Genomic DNA, 17,890 nt, shown 5'->3' on the forward strand with positions numbered 1-17,890 from the left:
TTGACCCAGATCCATGGTCCTATCTAACAACATTACATCCACTAGAAGTTATCCAGTATACTGGGCTCTTACAACGATGACTTTTGTGTAGGCAAAAAAAGTTGGTTTGGTTAGGGTTATATCCTTTTCAAAAACAGGTAGGGTAGGGAGACTTTTTTTATTTTTTATTAGGCTTTATGTAAGAACATAGTTGTCATCATTGGAGAATAGTGGTAATGTAATGTTCTGTATAAGTCATCATTGGAGAATAGTGGTAATGTAATGTTCTGTATAAGTCATCATTGGAGAATAGTGGTAATGTAATGTTCTGTATAAAGCTTGAAAGGGACTAGACATCAGATGGTCCCTCAATTGGCAAATACGGTTTATCCTCAAAACAAGCATAGAATTATCAATACAAATGAGTATGAGGCCAATAATACATGATTTACATGATCAAATGAATATTTGTTGGCTGTTGCAGCTGTGTTTAACTTTTCCCATTTAAAAAAAGCACATAAGGTTTTCCAAGATTAAAGTGTGTTTGTTTAGCATGTGGAGGTCAACACATAATATTACAGGTATATATACCGATGCTATTTTTAAATTTACTGGGATTCACACGGTTAACACTCAGTAAATTTTGAATTGGAAAAATACGCAAAAACTGCGAAAGATACATGTCATGATGTTCAACTTAAATCTTGCCTTAAGTTCATTCAACACAAACATATAGCAAAATATCAAAAGACTACATGAAGATTATTTCAATTTATGATTAAGGTCTTTATTGACATAGGAAGTAGACCATGTTACAGTTGCGTAGTTATCAATATTCATTATTTGACTGATTTTTTTTTAGCAAAGTTGTCATGCATTCTTTTTAAAAATTATAGAGACTGGCTCAAGTATATGGACCAGTGACATGGAAACCATTTGTCTAACAGTTGATTGTATACACTTGCTTAAACAAATATTTTTGGTTTTTCCCACTGAATGCACTTATGTCTGAAGTTGCTAGCTCATGCTTTATGTGTACGCCATTAGAGACTGATAAATGAATTTTATTATATAAATCTATATTCCAGCAGCTCTGTGTCGATCCATTGTGAAGATGTTCAGTGCTGCAGGGAAGATGGTCTCCTACTTGTTTGGAGGCTCTGATGACGCTGTAAAACCAGGTACATGTACATCCTGTTCATGTGTAAGTCTTATAGCACTTTTATGTAACAAGTCTGTTGACCCTCTTCGTCTATATTTCTGATTGATGTAATGGATAGCATTTATTGTGTATTTTGCTTAAGGTTTAAATATTACTGAGTTGTCTGCCTTTTCATAAACTTAACATGCAGTTTCAGAACTATTTTGATTGACGACACTATTTAGTCTTCATTAGCCCACAATTGATTTTATACACAAAAAAAACATTTACATGTTTTTTGTTTTTAGTACTTACCCTAAATAATTAAAAGTAAATTCAACCACGTCAACCAGAGTCATAGCTACTTAAAACAAGTGTTTTTGTTTTAAATATTTTAATAGTTCTTGTAACAAGTAAATACTTCCTAAAAAATCCAGAAAGTGTCCCAGATTATGAAAACCCACATGAGCCAGATGTAGCAGTAAACCGTCGTGACTTTGAGGGCAAGGTAAGCCACGTGTTTAGTGGCCACGGGTTGGTGGATAGCGAGGTCTACTTCTCGTTTGATGACGTTCTTGGCGGGGCTCGACCTGGGGTTGGGCACAAAGTGCATGTTGTTGCCGTGCAGCAGCACCATGGCGGGGGCTGGCATGCAGAACAGGTAATAGAACAATATGTATTCAATTCCATTCATAATGTTTGGTTTATGGTACAGTGATTTATGATTTTATTATGTCTCCCCCTCTCTGGGGGAGACATATTGTTTTTGCCCTGTCCGGTAGTCCGTCAGTCCGTCCGTACGTCACACTTCGTTTCCGATCGATAACTGGAAAACCGCATGACCTAGGATCACCAAACTTGGTAGAGAGGTTGGTCGTGAGGTGTAGAGGATCCCTATTGTTTTTGGGGTCACTAGGTCAAAGGTCAAGGTCGCGGCGACCCCCAATATAAAAAACATTTCTGCTCAAAATCTTGAGAACGGTTTGACCTAGGTTCACCAAACTTGGTAGGGAGGTTGGTCATGAGGTGTAGAAAATCCCTATTGTTTTTGGGGTCACTAGGTCAAAGGTCAAGGTCGCGGCGACCCCCAATGTAAAAAACATTTCCGCTCAATATCTTGAGAATGGTTTGACCTAGGTTCACCAAACTTGGTAGGGAGGTTGGTCATGAGGTGTAGAGGATCCCTATTGTTTTGGGGGTCACTAGGTCAAAGGTCAAGGTCGCGGCGACCCCCAATATAAAAAACATTTCTGCTCAAAATCTTGAGAACGGTTTGACCTAGGTTCACCAAACTTGGTAGGGAGGTTGGTCATGAGGTGTAGAAGATCCCTATTGTTTTTGGGGTCACTAGGTCAAAGGTCAAGGTCGCGGCGACCCCCAATGTAAAAAACATTTCCGCTCAATATCTTGAGAATGGTTTGACCTAGGTTCACCAAACTTGGTAGGGAGGTTGATCATGAGGTTTAGAAAACTCCTATATTTTGGGGGGTCACAAGGTCAAAGGTCAACGTCGCTGTGACCTCTAATGTAAAAAAATATTTCCGTGCAATATCAGGAGAATGCTTTGATCTAGTTACATTTTATACCAGTTTGATTGATTGGAAGAACTGATAAGATGTCATAGTATAGCCATGGACAGGATTCTGTGTTTATAAAAAAAAGTCTCCTTAAAGCTTCAACTGAATTTATTATGTCTCCCCAATTAATGGGGAGACATATTGTTTTTGCCCTGTCCGTCAGTACATCCGTCACACTTCGTTTCTGCTCAATAACTAAAGAACGCTTGCACTCAGGAACTTTATACTTGGTATGCTAGTTGGTCATGACTAGTAGATGACCCCTATTGATTTTGAGATCAATAGGTCAAAGGTCAAGGTCGCAGTAGATATATTCACTATTTAATACAGGTGAATAAACCAAACTTCACTGTTGGTTTGTCTCCTGTCCATAATTACAAATTTCATGTCCATCTTTTTTTTTCTCAGATACGACCACACAATAGGGGAGACAAGCGCTTTTTCAAAAAAGTAATCTCTAGTTTTTTTACTTTAAAGTACATATACATACATGATGATCTTTTTATATTCTTTTAAATATTTTTAATAAAAATATTTTTGAATGTATGAATGTAAATTTTCCTTTATTTGAGATAGCTGCATAATATCTTCCCATATGAGTAATTCATAGTTAAATTCATAACTAACATTACTACATGTATATAACTATAAATACAGTTTTTATAGATAACTACTTGAAATCTGCAGTTAACAGTGGTAACGGATTGGGAGGAAGGTGATGATGACATAGCGGAGACAGACAACAGTAGACCATCCGAGGTAGTTGGGACCGTCACATACTCGAGTGGCCAGACTGGTAACATCAACAACCACATTTTCTACGATCTAGCCGAGTGTAAATGTGGGGCGTTCAGGCCGGGTAAAGGTGACTGGGTCAAGGTCACTGTGAAATATGAAGGGGATAATGTGAATGATGTGGTTGTTACCAATATTCAACATCTGAGGGTGAAAGGTACACTTTTGTCTTGCTCTTTGTTTTTGATAAGATTTTCTTTGATCAATAATGTTGATATAGTTTACATGATTATAATGTTAGTTGATTTCTCTGCAGTGACTTTACTTTTTGTTTGCAGCTTTCTCAGTGTAAGTGTAAATGTAATTCTCTACTTCTTTTGGCTGAAAGTTTATTTATATTTCACTTTATATATACCGGTAGTTCACTAGTTTTGTACAGATTTTGTTGGCATACCATACCACCATTTTTCTTTTCAATTAACTTTTTCTCACTCATTAAGCTTATATACACATTATGTACAGAGACAGAAGGAGTGATATCTGGGGAGCTTGGTGACCATGGGTACATTGATGGTGAGGTGTTTTATGCACGTGACTCCCTGCAGGATGGGTACCGGCCCCGCAAGTGGGAACCAGTGCACTACGTTGCTGTGGAGAGTCAGCAGGGACGGTGTTCATGGAGAGCTGTATCAGTACAACCATCAGACAAACCCCACATTGCAAAGTAAGGAAAGATTTCTAGTCAATGTCAAATGTACATGATTCGTTACCTTTATGCAAGAACTCAATATCTGCATCTATTTACGGTATGTATGCAATTGCATAAAGGTATTGAATTATGTTTTCGGTCTTGGTCATTCTTGAAGACAAGTGTGTTTTAAAGATGTAGTGTTTATTAAGCAACATATATTTCTAAAATGTTGCAAGAAGTTGACTATTGTCATATTACTAATAAACTTTTTTAACTGTTATTGCTCATTCAAATTTTTGTCACATGTACTTATTCCCTGCTGCCAGGTGGATACATGTCTACCTGCATATATCTTTCATCTTCTTCATAGTGATAAAAAACTATACCTTCTATCCTTAAACCTTAAATGAATATGATCACTATCTTAAAGCTGCCTTAATTACAAAGTGATAAATCAGCCTGCATTTTGGTCCGTCCATATTTCATTCAATTGTCCAAATGTTCCTGACCATATGGCGCTGATAGGGGATAATATTTGACAAACTTTTCTTGTTATGTTTTGCTTTCATAGTATCAAGGTGTTACAAGGCCCACTTCAGCGCTCCTTCACTAAAGAGCTCCTGGCTAACAAGGAGGGGATCAGTGTCACAGAGAAGACAGATTTTGGTTCTGTTGCCGTGGGAACCAGCAGGAAGCTGGTAGTCTGGGTGAAGAACAATGGAGACAAACCACAGAAGTTTGTCCGTTGTCACCTGACAGCTGCCAGCTCACAGATGTCCATTAAAGATATCCGGTTGCTAAAGGTAAGGATTCAATTTTTACGTTATTTCACCATGTTAATTAATCCCCCGCCACAGAGTGGGGAGGGGATTATAGGAATGCAAAAAAACAAACGTAAAAGTATACTAAAAATAAACGGTGGGGAATATAGCCGCACTTTGGACTGTCTTGTTGTAATATATGTTCATCTCTTCTTCATAAGCAGTGTTATGTTGTACAACAAGTATGTTCTGTGAAAAGTACCTTTTCATTTTAATTTTAAAAGATAAATTATATACCACATACAATTTAATTGTAGTCAAAATCTCTATTTTTAAGATTGTTTAGTAGTATCATATCATTTAAATGATGTTTACTACAAGGGTTTCAGTATTGGTGGCAATGACATGTTTGAATGCTTCAAATCATGAGAGTTTTTCATGACACAAATGATCCCCATGTTCTATAAACAGTTAGATGTAATTCCCTGTATTCCAGGAAGTCGGAGGGAGGACTATGGACGACCTTGTGACAGGGGAGGTAACACTGTATCCAGCCATGTCCCTGTACGTCAGCCTGCACATTGAGGCCAGGTAGGTTACCTGCTGACATTTTCTTGATTCATTTAAAAGCTTCATATAAACTATTTAAGACATTTTTAGGTTGACATAAAAAAATTAGCAAAATTTTTGGATTAGTCTTAACAGAAATTTCTGGGATATTTGTATATATTTTAGATATTCAATGCTTGATATAAGCCTTTGGTTATAGAACTAAATATACACAAAACAGACCAATTATTTTAGGTCCCAAGGTCAAGAGAAGCCGCTGATGGTGTTCACATTTGAGGAGTTCAAGATTGGCCGTTATGTGACTGCCAGCGTCACTGATCCCTTGGTCGGGCTTGTAGAGATGGGCGCAGCATTTAAGCAGGAGGGAACCAGGGAGGGGTACCAGAGATATAAGGCCACAGTGGAGTCCCAGGCAACACCTTGGACCCTCCCCGGACAGAGGCCATCTAGGTTGGAGAGTTAAGATTCCTTGATGTCTTAAAATCAATGTTATGCCGGTTGCCAAGATCTTTTCCTAGAGATGATGATATTTATTTTCTGAGCACTACCAATATTCATTTTTGCAAGATTTAAATGTTGTTATAATATTTAAATAATAATTCAAATCTTAATAATAGTTCAAAGAAGACAGAGCTAATAGTTGATTATACAACCTATCACAACACCTTTTCAATGTGCTTGTTTGACTTTGCAAATTTAAACTACAGGGCCAATAAGAGAACTGTGCAGTACCCAAACCACCTGCCCCAGTATTCTGTACCATCAAATCTCCAAGAGGCCACATTGGATCCAGACAGGATAACCCAGCTTGTGCCTGTACTGGACCAGGTCAGTTTAGCAATAGACACAGCTATGCTTCTATAAGTTGTAAGCTTTCGTTCCAATCAAGGTGAATAAATTAGATTAATCTAAATGATTGCCTTGTTTCAGGAACTGTGTATGGGAAACTATCGAGAGAGGCTGGGCACGCTGTTACACCTGGAGGAAATCCAAATGGACATCGACATCCGCGAGTTCGACCTGCACAGGGTACTCATATACATTCTCAGTAAAGTAGTCTGCTTATTCAGTTTTATTGGATGTTATTGTGATCTAGGACCATGACACATCATTACTAGTCTAGGTTGCCCTGAACCAGCATATCAATTCCATTTTTTTCAGTGTATTTAGGTAAAAGGTCAAGGTCACCAACATAATTTTTTAAAAAGTATTGTCCAAATTACGTATATGCCAGATTTCTGAGAGGCTACCCAGGTGATTTAGGTCTGAATTCCAGAGGATTTAATATTACACCAGGGGATTTTTATGCAGCAATGTTAAGCACAATATTGATATATTCGAATAAATACAGAATTAATGTTTACAATCTTTTTTGCTCTAATTTACATACAAGATAAAAATAAAAAGCGTATTATAAAATCATCATCATGTCGATTCATTGCTTAAATATTTAATACATAAGTATTATATGATGAAAAAACTCATGGAAACACATGCATCTAGAACCCTAAAATCAAAAAAGTATTTAACACACGATATAATAAATACACAGCACTAGAATGCTTTAATATAAATTTTCACCCAAAGCATTTGAAACGTACAAAATAAATAACTAAGTTTCAAATTTTAATGACATCTTTGGCATATGATATGCATGGGATGAAAACAAATGAAAAAATAGAAAAAAAACAGTTTATATATTTTGTATATATTTTATATATATGAATATTTAAAGCTATAAAACAAAGACAATATTGAAGGACAAAGACCACTGAACAAGGCTTGTACAAAACGATATGTCGTGTTAAATAATCCCTGTTTCATGGAGACCAGACTAAGTGAAGTAAGAATAATCAATCATTTGCTAAAACTGTCCAGGCAAATTTGAATTTTAGTCTTCGAAATACTGTCAAATCATCGTGTACAAACTAAATATCATAGACATCTAAACCTGTCATTCCACTGTGTGACATCAGATAGTATGATTCAAGGCAACATTTTTGGGCTGTTTATCACGTAATGGGACATTATATAACTACATATCATGATTCCACAACAATTTTTTTCCATATACTAGTAAAGCTAAATATCCTTTACTTAATATGGAACCTTATTATAAACCATCTCCATGGCCCAGTGGTTAAGGCTTCCGCCTACAGAGCTGGAGGTCATGGGTTCGATCCCTGGCAGCGTCATACCGAAAGATGTTAAAAGTTGGTACAAGAAGCTCCCTTGCCTGGCGCTTGGCATTTAAAGGGTAGTGCTTGGAAAAGTGGTGTACTCAGTACTGGTTTAACCCAGGAAAGTTGTACCCTGTGTATCGGTGCTTTACACCGAGCACGTAAAAGAACCAAGGGGTCTCTTAGAAAAATAGCTAGGGTATCGCACTCGGACTTCCTTGTATCTCACCACTGTCTCTTCGGCGTGCTGTCCCTTCAGCAAAAACAAAGGAGCCCGTTGGAAATAAGTGCTTGCACTTTCACGGGTTATCCTTGACCGCAAGGTCTAAAGAAATACACAGACAGGATATTTATCTTTGCTAGTATGTAGAAATATTATCAAATTTGTTGCGTACAGAAATTTTCAGACAGACCTCTGGGATTACTACCTGTTTCAGCATCCACTTCACCATACATACATGTTGTGCTTGTCTCTGATGTCAGGTGTGCATGCGCCGTGTTGGGGAGTACCTGGGGCTTCAGGTTCCTGGCCTAGCAGAGGGGCGGCCGTCTGTGTTGATAGGGGACAGTGTTTACCTCACTGATCCAGCTGACCCAGATGGGCCCTGCTTTGAGGGCTTTGTTCATGAGGTAGGGTGTACACTAGCTCAATTTTGAATGTATCACTGACATGAAGACACTAGAGTCCTTTTTATACGGCTCTTTCAAAACAACGCAACATATTCTAGCTTTTAATACCTGTAGCATACAGGAGGTGTCGTGTATGTTTTCTGCACAATTACTTTGGAAGCCTTTGTCCAATCATCACCGAACTTGGTCAGAATGTGTATGGGCATAATATCTTGCACAAATTTGATAACCAGCCACTTTGCTTAAGTCACTTGATAGTTATCACTCTTTAATTATAGAAATTACCTAAAATTGGTCTTGTCTGCTCGCTAACTTTAGAAGCCTTTGTCCAATTATCCTCAAATTGTTTCTCCATGTGTATGTGCATATTATCTTAGACAAGTTCAATAACCAGTCATATTGCTGTAGTTTCTATGTCCAATCATCACCAAATTTTGTCAGAATGTGTATGGGCATAATATCTCCAACAAGTTTGATAATTACTTAATTAGCCATGTTAGATCTGTCACTTAAGAGTAATCTCCCTTGAATTAGCATGAACTGTCTTTATAGTGTACGCTTTCTAAATATGGCGAAATGTACAACCACTTATCACCAAACTTGTGCTAAAATTAGGACAGGCATATTTTGTGGCAGTTGGCGCTCATGTAATAGACAAAATCAAACAAGTATGGTTTTCATTTTTAATCGTTAAGAGAAAATGCTCTTTGACGTGCTCAAGAGAGGCAGAAAGGCAGACCACTGCACTAACTCATCATTTTAGGTTTGTTTAAGAAGTAGATATCTGTTTCCTCTACTGTACCCTTGATTTAAGACTGAATAAAATTTCATCTATACATTGCATGCTTTTGTTCACATGTACATTGAATTTTATTTGAATGCTTCATTTTTTACTTGAAGTATTTATAAGATTACTGTTTAATATAACCTCCTTTGTTAATACACTTTATTATATGAATGTTTTCAGACATTTAAGGATGAAGTGTTGCTGAAGTTCAACCCAAATTTCCAAAGGTCATACACAGGGAAAGATTACAATGTGGTGTTCACATTCAACAGGTGTGAGCCTCTCAAACTTAGTTATGTCCCTCCCTATACATGATATCAAAATGCATTCTTTTGATGTTGAAAAATGTTGAAAATTTAATAATTAGCCATTCTTATACGCCCATTTATATATCACCACTAAGATTGGTCATAATGTGTACTGGCATAATGTTTCCGACAAGTTTGATAACCACCCATATCGCTCTCGTCACATGAGAGTTATCGCCCTTCAATTACATAAATTACCTCGAATCATTTTTTCCAATCAATAACTTTTAAAACCTTTCAAATATCACCAAATTTCATCAGAATGTGTGTTGGCATAACATCTCAGAATTTTTTTAAATACCCAGCCATATTGCTCTAGTCACTCAAGAGTTATCACCCTTTAATTATAGAAATTACCTCAAATGAGTCTTTTTCGATCAATAACTTTAAAAGCCTTTTCCAATCATCACCAAATCAGATTGTGTATGGGCAGAGTATCTTGGTCTGCCACTCCAGAGTTATGACCTTTTAATTGGCAAAAGCTGTATTTACCGTGTCTGCTCTCTAAATTTGGGTTAACATATAACCAATTATCACCTAACTTGGTGTCCTGAATGAAGACTGCCGTATTTTGTGACAGTGGGCGCTATTGTTATTCTTTTTAACTTTTTATATTTTGAAATACAACCATAAAGCATGTTATTAAAATCAAAGCTGTTTAGTCTTTATTATACCGAAAAAAAAACATTGATAAAATTTAATGTTACTTTTATTTTAAAGAGGGTCTTTGAGGAAGTGTCACAGAGCTACAGAAATGGCCAAAGGATTAGGAGAAAAAAGTGAGGATTTATTTTAAGTTAAAAGAAAGTGTTTCAATCATTGACCTGTGGGAATTTTAAAAATAGGATTTGAGTCATATATATATTTCACTTGATTTAATTGAATTATATAGATTTAATTTTGATGTGCTATTCTGAACAGTTAAGCCTTTTAAACGTCTAATGCAATATGCAACTGAACTGATTTTGTTATATATATATATACTATTAAAAGTGAACAGAAATGAGTACAAATGGTTTCAGCTTAAAAATGAATTGAATTTTCCTTTTACTATATAACAGCACTGTTCCCAGCCCATCTCCAAGCTCGGCCAGCCCAATGGTTGTCCCAGAAAGTAAAGTGGTTCAACCAGCAGCTTAACGCCCGACAGCGGGCTGCAGTTACCCGGATTCTCCAGGGACAGGGGAGACCACTCCCCTATATACTGTTTGGACCACCAGGTTCATGAGCTAACTCTTATTGACTGTTGTCAAATTCTTTCTTATGGGGTTGAGGGTGGGGGACTTAAATTTCTGCAGTTACACCTATTGAACATAGATAAATCTGGCTACATGTGAAAGTTAACAGTACATGGTGGAACAACTTAAACAGCATGAACTTGCAACATGAGCAAAGTATGTTTAGGTAACAACATGCTTGACTGAAAATGGGAGCTTACAGACATGGTCGACTGGCTGAAGAAAAACTGAGATTAAACCTTCTTTTTGGGGATAACTAGAAAGCTCATCCAGATTTACAGGATTTGTCTTATGCCACTAGATGTCAGGCCTCATCACCAATTAGCTCCTTAGCAATGATAGAGAACATCGTTTACATGATTCATGTATACATACAATATCAAGTTGTACATGTGTATATTATATCACTATAGGTGTTCTTTGTAGACAAGTGTAAACAAGTTGATCATCCATATGATGAAATTACATAATAGAGCAAACTTTCACCATTAACATATACTTGTAAATTTTAACAATCAATCAAAATGATGTTCCCCGAAGCTGAATACCTTTACATTCATATGTGCACAAATCACTCCTGCTAATAAAACACCACCTCTTATTCGTAGAAAATTATGTTATACATGGCAATACATTACCTGCTTTCTGATTCTGCATATTTATAACATATTAATTTTTTTATCCATATGATATTCAATGATTGGGCTTCATTCTAGGTACAGGTAAGACGGTGACAGTGGTGGAAGCCATACTTCAGGTGTTCTCCCAGATGCCGTACAGTCGCATCATAGCCTGTACACCCTCCAACAGTGCTGCTGATCTCATTGTATGTGAGCATTCTCTCATTGGACTTTTATCGTTTCGAAGTTGAGAAACACATGTATACATATGTACATTCTTCACAGACATTATTTAGAGCCTACATGAATCGTTGGATTTAATCATTTGTACATTGTAACATGGTTTTAATGGTTGACTTTACTAACAAATAGCTATTAAATGGAAATGAAAGGAAATTAGATGCCTAAAATTTATAAATGTTGGAAATATCATTTATGTATATTTTTAAACTGTTTAAACAACACCAGTTCTGTACTCATAGACATGTTGGTTTCAGGCTCAGAGGTTACATGAGAGTGGTCTACTGAAGACTGGAGACATGGTCAGACTCAATGCAATGCAAAGGTCTGATGAGGTATACTGTCATTTAACAACACTGAATTTGATTGTAAAGTTGCAACAAGCTGGTTTATTTTCTAACCCTTCATTCTGGTTTCTTAATTATTTGTTTTATTTCATACATGCAAGACATAATACAAATTATTTATTATTTTACCCCAACAAACAAATTTGGGTGTGTTGTGGTGGTAAATGGGAGTGGCAGTCAGATATTTTTCCAAGACAATTACTCGTGAAAGGATCCATGAATTTAATTAATATTTGGTACACATGTTAATGGCAAAAAAAAGAGGTCAAGTTCCACTTTTGTTACAATTCACTAATGTTTGACAAATAGTTATGGCCAAAAGAATAAATAACCATTTCTGTGTCCAGGCAAATGGTAGTTTTTTTATCTCTCACGTGACTTGAATTTCTTTGAAAACCCTAGCTAGCTAAAAGACTTTTTATAAAGTCCCTGCAAGTTGCTCATGTTTATTGAAAAAAAATTGTTTTACATATTGCAAGTGAATATGTTTATAAATTTTCTTTTAACCTATGAACACTTTCTTCTGCCACCATGGTGAGTGCCATTTGTGTATTTCAGTCAATCCCAGACTGTATCCGACCCTACTGTACAGTAGGGGATGACATAGACCTTGCATCCCGATATCGTGTGCTCGTGAGCACGTGCGTCAGTGCTGGGGTCATGTACTCCCTCGGCATCAAGGCAGGCCACTTCACACATGTCTTTATTGATGAGGTATGTAAGATGTATCAGCCAAAGGGTTTTGTAAGAAAAAACGCTTTATATTTTGCATTCTATAAAGAAAACAATGACAATATTAAGACTTTCACAGGCGATCGGGCTTCATGTGCAGATGAATTGGCCCCTTTATTTCTATATAAAACTTGAGTAAACTATTCTTGTTTGTCGGACTCCTCTCACACCATTTGGAGGAACGCCTTTCACAGATATCACGTGCAGATGACCAAAAGGAAGGATTTTGTGCTGTGTCCATTTTTATTCTTAATTAAGGCTAGTTATTTAGCTCTTTCTGTATAGAATATTGTGAAAAGTTATTGTGTGTTGAACTCCTCATAAACCTTTTGGAGGATCATAGCTGACAAGTCATTCTGTGCAGATGATTGTAAACAAAGGATTTTGTTCTGCACACTTGCTGAATAGAATTATAGAACTTAAAGGCCCTTTGTTTTTTTCTCTTGTAGTAATATCAAGTTAAATTAGAGAACACATTACTTTAAAAATGGCACTCATGTAAAAAATAATCATGTTGTTACAGGCAGGACAAGCCACAGAGCCAGAGGCCCTTATATCAGCATGTCTGGTCTCCCAGACAGACGGACAGGTACATGTATATAGAGAACTTTGTCTTCATTGTAAAAATTAAACTTCTATGAACAGTGTAAAAATTGTGCATAAAAGTGAATGTTTTTGTGTTCTCAATTAGTGGCAGTAACCTGTTTGAAAAATAAATTATGTTTAATGCAAAGCTTAAGAATTGGTCTGTGTCACATAGTAATTGCCTGAGTTTTGTTCGCCACAAGTGTTCATTCCATTCACCTGGTCAAAATACAGATAGGTGCTTGTCCATGGTCCCTATCCCAGGTGTTTCTATAGTTTATATGGTTACCACAGGTTGTGTTAGCTGGAGACCCACAGCAGCTGGGCCCAGTGTTGAGGTCTCGTTTCTCCCTTGAGTACGGCCTGGGGATATCGCTGTTGGAACGGCTTATACACACACCCCTGTATGAGAGAGACGAGCTCAGGTTCTCTGACCATGGGGCTTATGACCCTCTTCTGGTTGGTAGCTTTCATACTTTGTCCCTGGTTTAGCTTACAATGTAGGTTAGCTTACATGTATCTTTAAAAGGTAGAATTGCAACTGTCTGTGACTGCTCTTTTTATTTTTTCACTTGTAGAAAAGAACAAGAGAAGTCGTATATACAATCAGAAAACAGCATAATCAAAGAAGTAATTCTTGTTTGGTTATTCCAAGAGACTCATTATTGAATATATCCCTCAAACTCAAACTAGATGATCAGGCTGGAGAGCTAACTAAATCTTATAAAGGAAATGGCAACTACCTTTTGTTGAGGGCTGACCCAAATGGTACCAACCCATTATTTGATGTTGCCTTGCTCTGTAGGTAACCAAGCTGGTTGAGAACTACCGTAATCACCAAGCCATCCTTGACCTTCCCTCCCAGCTGTTTTACCATGGTGAACTAGAAGTGAGGGCTGACCCAAAAGTGACAGATTCATTCTGTCAGTGGACCTCACTCCCCACACTGGGAACTCCAGTCATCTTCCATGGTGTTAGGGTAAGAGTTTGTGGATCTTCTGTACATTTAAAAGATTAACATTTTATTAAAAAAATATCATGGAAAATTTATTTATTCATTCAAGGACGTATGTTCAAGTTATACGAAGCCAAAATCAAAATATCGTGATCATTTTTCCTAGATATGAAATATTGACACAAATTAATAAATATATTTTAAAAGAATATAAATGTAAATTGAAGAGAAATATGAACAATATGCAAGTGCATTAAACAAATACTGAGAAAGTTCCAGTATGAAAATAAAGCATATTGGTTGGTTTAGAGTAAGGTTGAAATTAATTAGTTTAAACTTTATTTATTTTTTACAACAATTGTGCACAAAGTAACATTAACTTATACTTTATCAATCTTGTTGGCAAGATGTTGCACGAGAGTGTGGTCTTGTGTTGTGAATGAAACCGGAGAGTCCGGAGAAAACCGACTTGCCCTGCTTGGTGACCACTAACCAAACCCACTTGCCCTGCTTGGTGACCACTAACCAAACCCACTTGCCCTGCTTGGTGACCACTAACCAAACCCACTTGCCCTGCTTGGTGACCACTAACCAAACCCACTTGCCCTGCTTGGTGACAACTAACCAAACCCACTTGCCCTGCTTGGTGACCACTAACCAAACCCACTTGCCCTGCTTGGTGACCACTAACCAAACTCACATCTGCCTGTGTCTTGAAATAGATTGAAGCAGGGAATTGAAAAGTATTTATGCTAGTTTTGTTTTTTTCTGACAGGGAGAGGACCTCAGGGAGGGTAACAGCCCGTCCTGGTTTAACCCGGCAGAGATTGTCCAGGTGGTGCGGTACCTGCAGGCTGTGCTGGGTCACTCCAAGGTTAGAGCAAGTCCTGGCCAGGCCGATGGGAGTGTGGGGGTGGGGGAAAGCGGGGACAGTTATGCAAACAGAGAGGTGCTGAATGAAGGTTCAGCTTTTACCTGTGATGATGTTGGTATTATCACTCCATACAGGAAACAGGTATGTATATAAGTGGACTTTACACATTCTCCAAAGTCAGCATATATGCCAATTTGGGTCAGACGAGATAACCTTTTCAGACTTAATTTGTGTCTTGACTTAAAAGATTACTGTATTAAAGCCCTGACTTAAATTATATCTATAATGTTACATTTCCTGTCCCGCAGGTTGAGAAGATCCGACTGATGATAGACAAGCTTGGTCTTGCCAGGGTCAAGGTCGGGTCTGTAGAGGAGTTTCAGGGACAGGAGCGACCTGTCATTATCATCTCTACAGTATGTAATGTTATATCTGCAAGATCCAGTTAATTAGTGTTAAGGGCAATTCCATTTAAACAAATACCCCCGGGGGAAAGGCACTTTAAATTATACCACCCCCCTACAGAAACAAATTTACCCTTGTGGGGTCTTAATTAGCGAAAAAAGACACCCACCTTTATACTTTTTAGATAAATGCCTTCCCCCGGTGTTTTATGTTTTACTGGAATAGCTCTAATGTTATAATAGCATTATTATCTGTTAACTTTTTGATGACAACATTAAATAAAATTACCTTAATAAAGATACTGTTAATAGCTTACAAGTGTCTCATGTTTCTTCCAGTCAAAATAGTTCTAATATTTTCCCTTTGACAAGCAAAAAAGATGTTTGAGTTGTAGATGTTATAGGCCTGTCTTTTATTCTGTCTACTGTTACACACTATCAAACCTTCCTCTACTCAGGTTCGCTCTAATGAGGACCTTGTTGGTTTTGATGAGCGGCACACTCTGGGTTTCCTTAGTAACCCAAAGCGGTTCAATGTGGCCATTACCCGGGCCCAGGCACTTCTCATTGTCATAGGCAACCCACATGTTCTTACACAGGTAGGGGTTATTAGAATAATGAAAGGAAGCACAAAAGATATTACAGCTCTTGTCTTTGTTTGTCGGTTGCTTAGTAATAACAGAGTTATTGCCCTTGACAAAGTAAATATCTTGTTTCATTCACATTTGTGTTTATATTTGTCCTTAATATTTAGAACATATTGCATACTGTGGCTCAAAAACTTCAACCATCTTTTTCCTTAAACAAATACTCTATGGTCATTTAAATATTTTGCCCACTGTTGCCGATTTAATCATTGTTGTTAAAGACATTATTAAATAGTATGCATAATGACTCTTAAGTTATCTTCTTCAGGACAAATACTGGAGAGCCCTACTTGACTACTGTGTTGACCTTGGGGCGTATGTAGGCTGTGAACTGCCACCAACAGAGCTGGATATCTAACCACATCAGCCATGTCCCAAGACAATATTAGCTATGTCACAGTGGTATACTGCTTTGAAGAATTTGCCTTTGAGTTGAAAACCTGTTTCAAACTTTATAGAAATTTAGAAATATGGCATTGGTTTAATAGTGTGAAGATATTCAACGTATGAAGCTTATGTTGTAAACTGCCACAACTGGACAGCTGCCAAGTATGGCCATATGTGTAATAGCGTGAAGAGCTGGGGGTATTTCTACATTCGAACATAAATTCGATGCCACGTGATTGATTAAATATCTTTTCAAGCTTTCTGACTTGGCTATACGAATTTCCCGTAAAATTCATCGTAAAATTCATACACTGATATGTTGATAAACTGAAATATCCTACCACACGGTCATGCCAGCAACAAAGCGTAAGGAAAGACGCGTCTACAACCGAATAAGACTGATTTAATATCCATGTATCATGGAATAAACTTGGAAAACTGGTTTAATCCAATGTTAATCCACATATTTTTGCACTTGAAAATTAAAATATTCATTCAGTGAATGGCGACCAGTGTTATCTTGTCAATGTATTCATGCCCTGTTCAAGTTAAAACATAATTCGTGCATTATATTTTATTATTAGGAACATAGGTGCATTTGCAGGTAAGGGGCGTCCCACGAGTGGCCGGGTAACAAAGAGCCCCCCCCCCCCCAAAAAAAGAGAGGGTATTTTGAAAAATATATCTCGAGAATACCAATAAATCTCCGAATATAACAATAAAAGAAAGTTCAGACGGATATTTATTTATTTCACTCACGAATACACAGTAATGAACATACGTACGAAAGTTTATTCAATAAAATGCCTCCAGCCCATAATACATGTTACAATGCAAATCAAATATAACAAAATGCATATATGTAACTAGAGTTTTGTCTCTTGGTTAACAAAGTTAAGTGTTTTCTATAGCTAAAATGAGTTTATGAACGTAAAGAGCAAGGTATTTAATATGGGGAACATTTTCCGATGCCATCATATTATAGAAATGAACAATATCAGTATTTCAACGATACCAAGAAAACAAATAATTTTCCCGGATATCATTAAATCTTGAACGCTTAAAAATACATGATATTCATCTTCAATAACAAGTATGTCTTTATCCAATAAACAATAAATACAGAAGCGATCATTTCTATCAATACTAAAAAATCGACCAATTTCAATATGGAGTTTTTGACTAGAGGCTCTAAATCCAGCCAATGATTTTCGTACAGGAAACGGTAAACTGATATTAAGGTATCTTTCAACATTCAATAAAGACTTAAAGCATTTATAACTATCACAACGTCGTGAATTATTTACATCACCAAGCAATGTTTGTCTACATCAGCAATTCTTGTTTTAAAATGATACATAAATATATTTATATCTCCAACATCCTGGGCAATCCAAGCATACCCAAAGCCATATGTAAACAATATTTCTTTTATATAAGTTGCCCAAGTACGACTACCTAAAGTGTCCAGTTTTTATCATAATATATGAATTTCTGGGGAA

General features: G+C 36.9%; 1 protein-coding gene across 3 annotated transcripts in view; it reads left to right on the top strand.

Annotated features, from left to right (window-relative positions):
• Window positions 1-16,897, top strand: part of LOC128217818 (RNA helicase Mov10l1-like) — a 19,868-nt gene extending 2,971 nt beyond the window's left edge. Inside the window, exons 2-25 of one of the 3 annotated variants that reach the window (XM_052925217.1) lie at window positions 1,068-1,160; window positions 1,558-1,781; window positions 3,106-3,147; window positions 3,385-3,649; window positions 3,955-4,156; window positions 4,695-4,926; window positions 5,381-5,475; window positions 5,689-5,904; window positions 6,162-6,282; window positions 6,385-6,483; window positions 8,118-8,264; window positions 9,232-9,323; window positions 10,080-10,138; window positions 10,421-10,579; window positions 11,314-11,423; window positions 11,715-11,792; window positions 12,363-12,518; window positions 13,060-13,125; window positions 13,416-13,580; window positions 13,927-14,100; window positions 14,852-15,091; window positions 15,259-15,366; window positions 15,813-15,953; window positions 16,270-16,897. In XM_052925217.1, coding sequence (XP_052781177.1) covers window positions 1,094-1,160; window positions 1,558-1,781; window positions 3,106-3,147; window positions 3,385-3,649; window positions 3,955-4,156; window positions 4,695-4,926; window positions 5,381-5,475; window positions 5,689-5,904; window positions 6,162-6,282; window positions 6,385-6,483; window positions 8,118-8,264; window positions 9,232-9,323; window positions 10,080-10,138; window positions 10,421-10,579; window positions 11,314-11,423; window positions 11,715-11,792; window positions 12,363-12,518; window positions 13,060-13,125; window positions 13,416-13,580; window positions 13,927-14,100; window positions 14,852-15,091; window positions 15,259-15,366; window positions 15,813-15,953; window positions 16,270-16,359 — 3,348 coding nt within the window. In that variant the 5' untranslated portion in view covers window positions 1,068-1,093 and the 3' untranslated portion in view covers window positions 16,360-16,897. The remainder of the gene's footprint in view (window positions 1-1,067; window positions 1,161-1,557; window positions 1,782-3,105; window positions 3,148-3,384; window positions 3,650-3,954; window positions 4,157-4,694; window positions 4,927-5,380; window positions 5,476-5,688; window positions 5,905-6,161; window positions 6,283-6,384; window positions 6,484-8,117; window positions 8,265-9,231; window positions 9,324-10,079; window positions 10,139-10,420; window positions 10,580-11,313; window positions 11,424-11,714; window positions 11,793-12,362; window positions 12,519-13,059; window positions 13,126-13,415; window positions 13,581-13,926; window positions 14,101-14,851; window positions 15,092-15,258; window positions 15,367-15,812; window positions 15,954-16,269) is intronic. The other 2 variants (XM_052925218.1, XM_052925219.1) reach the window with 2 other exon arrangements.
• The last annotated feature ends 993 nt before the right edge of the window (window positions 16,898-17,890 follow it).

Source organism: Mya arenaria, chromosome 14, assembly GCF_026914265.1.
Source record: "Mya arenaria isolate MELC-2E11 chromosome 14, ASM2691426v1".
Taxonomy (NCBI): Eukaryota; Metazoa; Mollusca; class Bivalvia; order Myida; family Myidae; genus Mya; species Mya arenaria.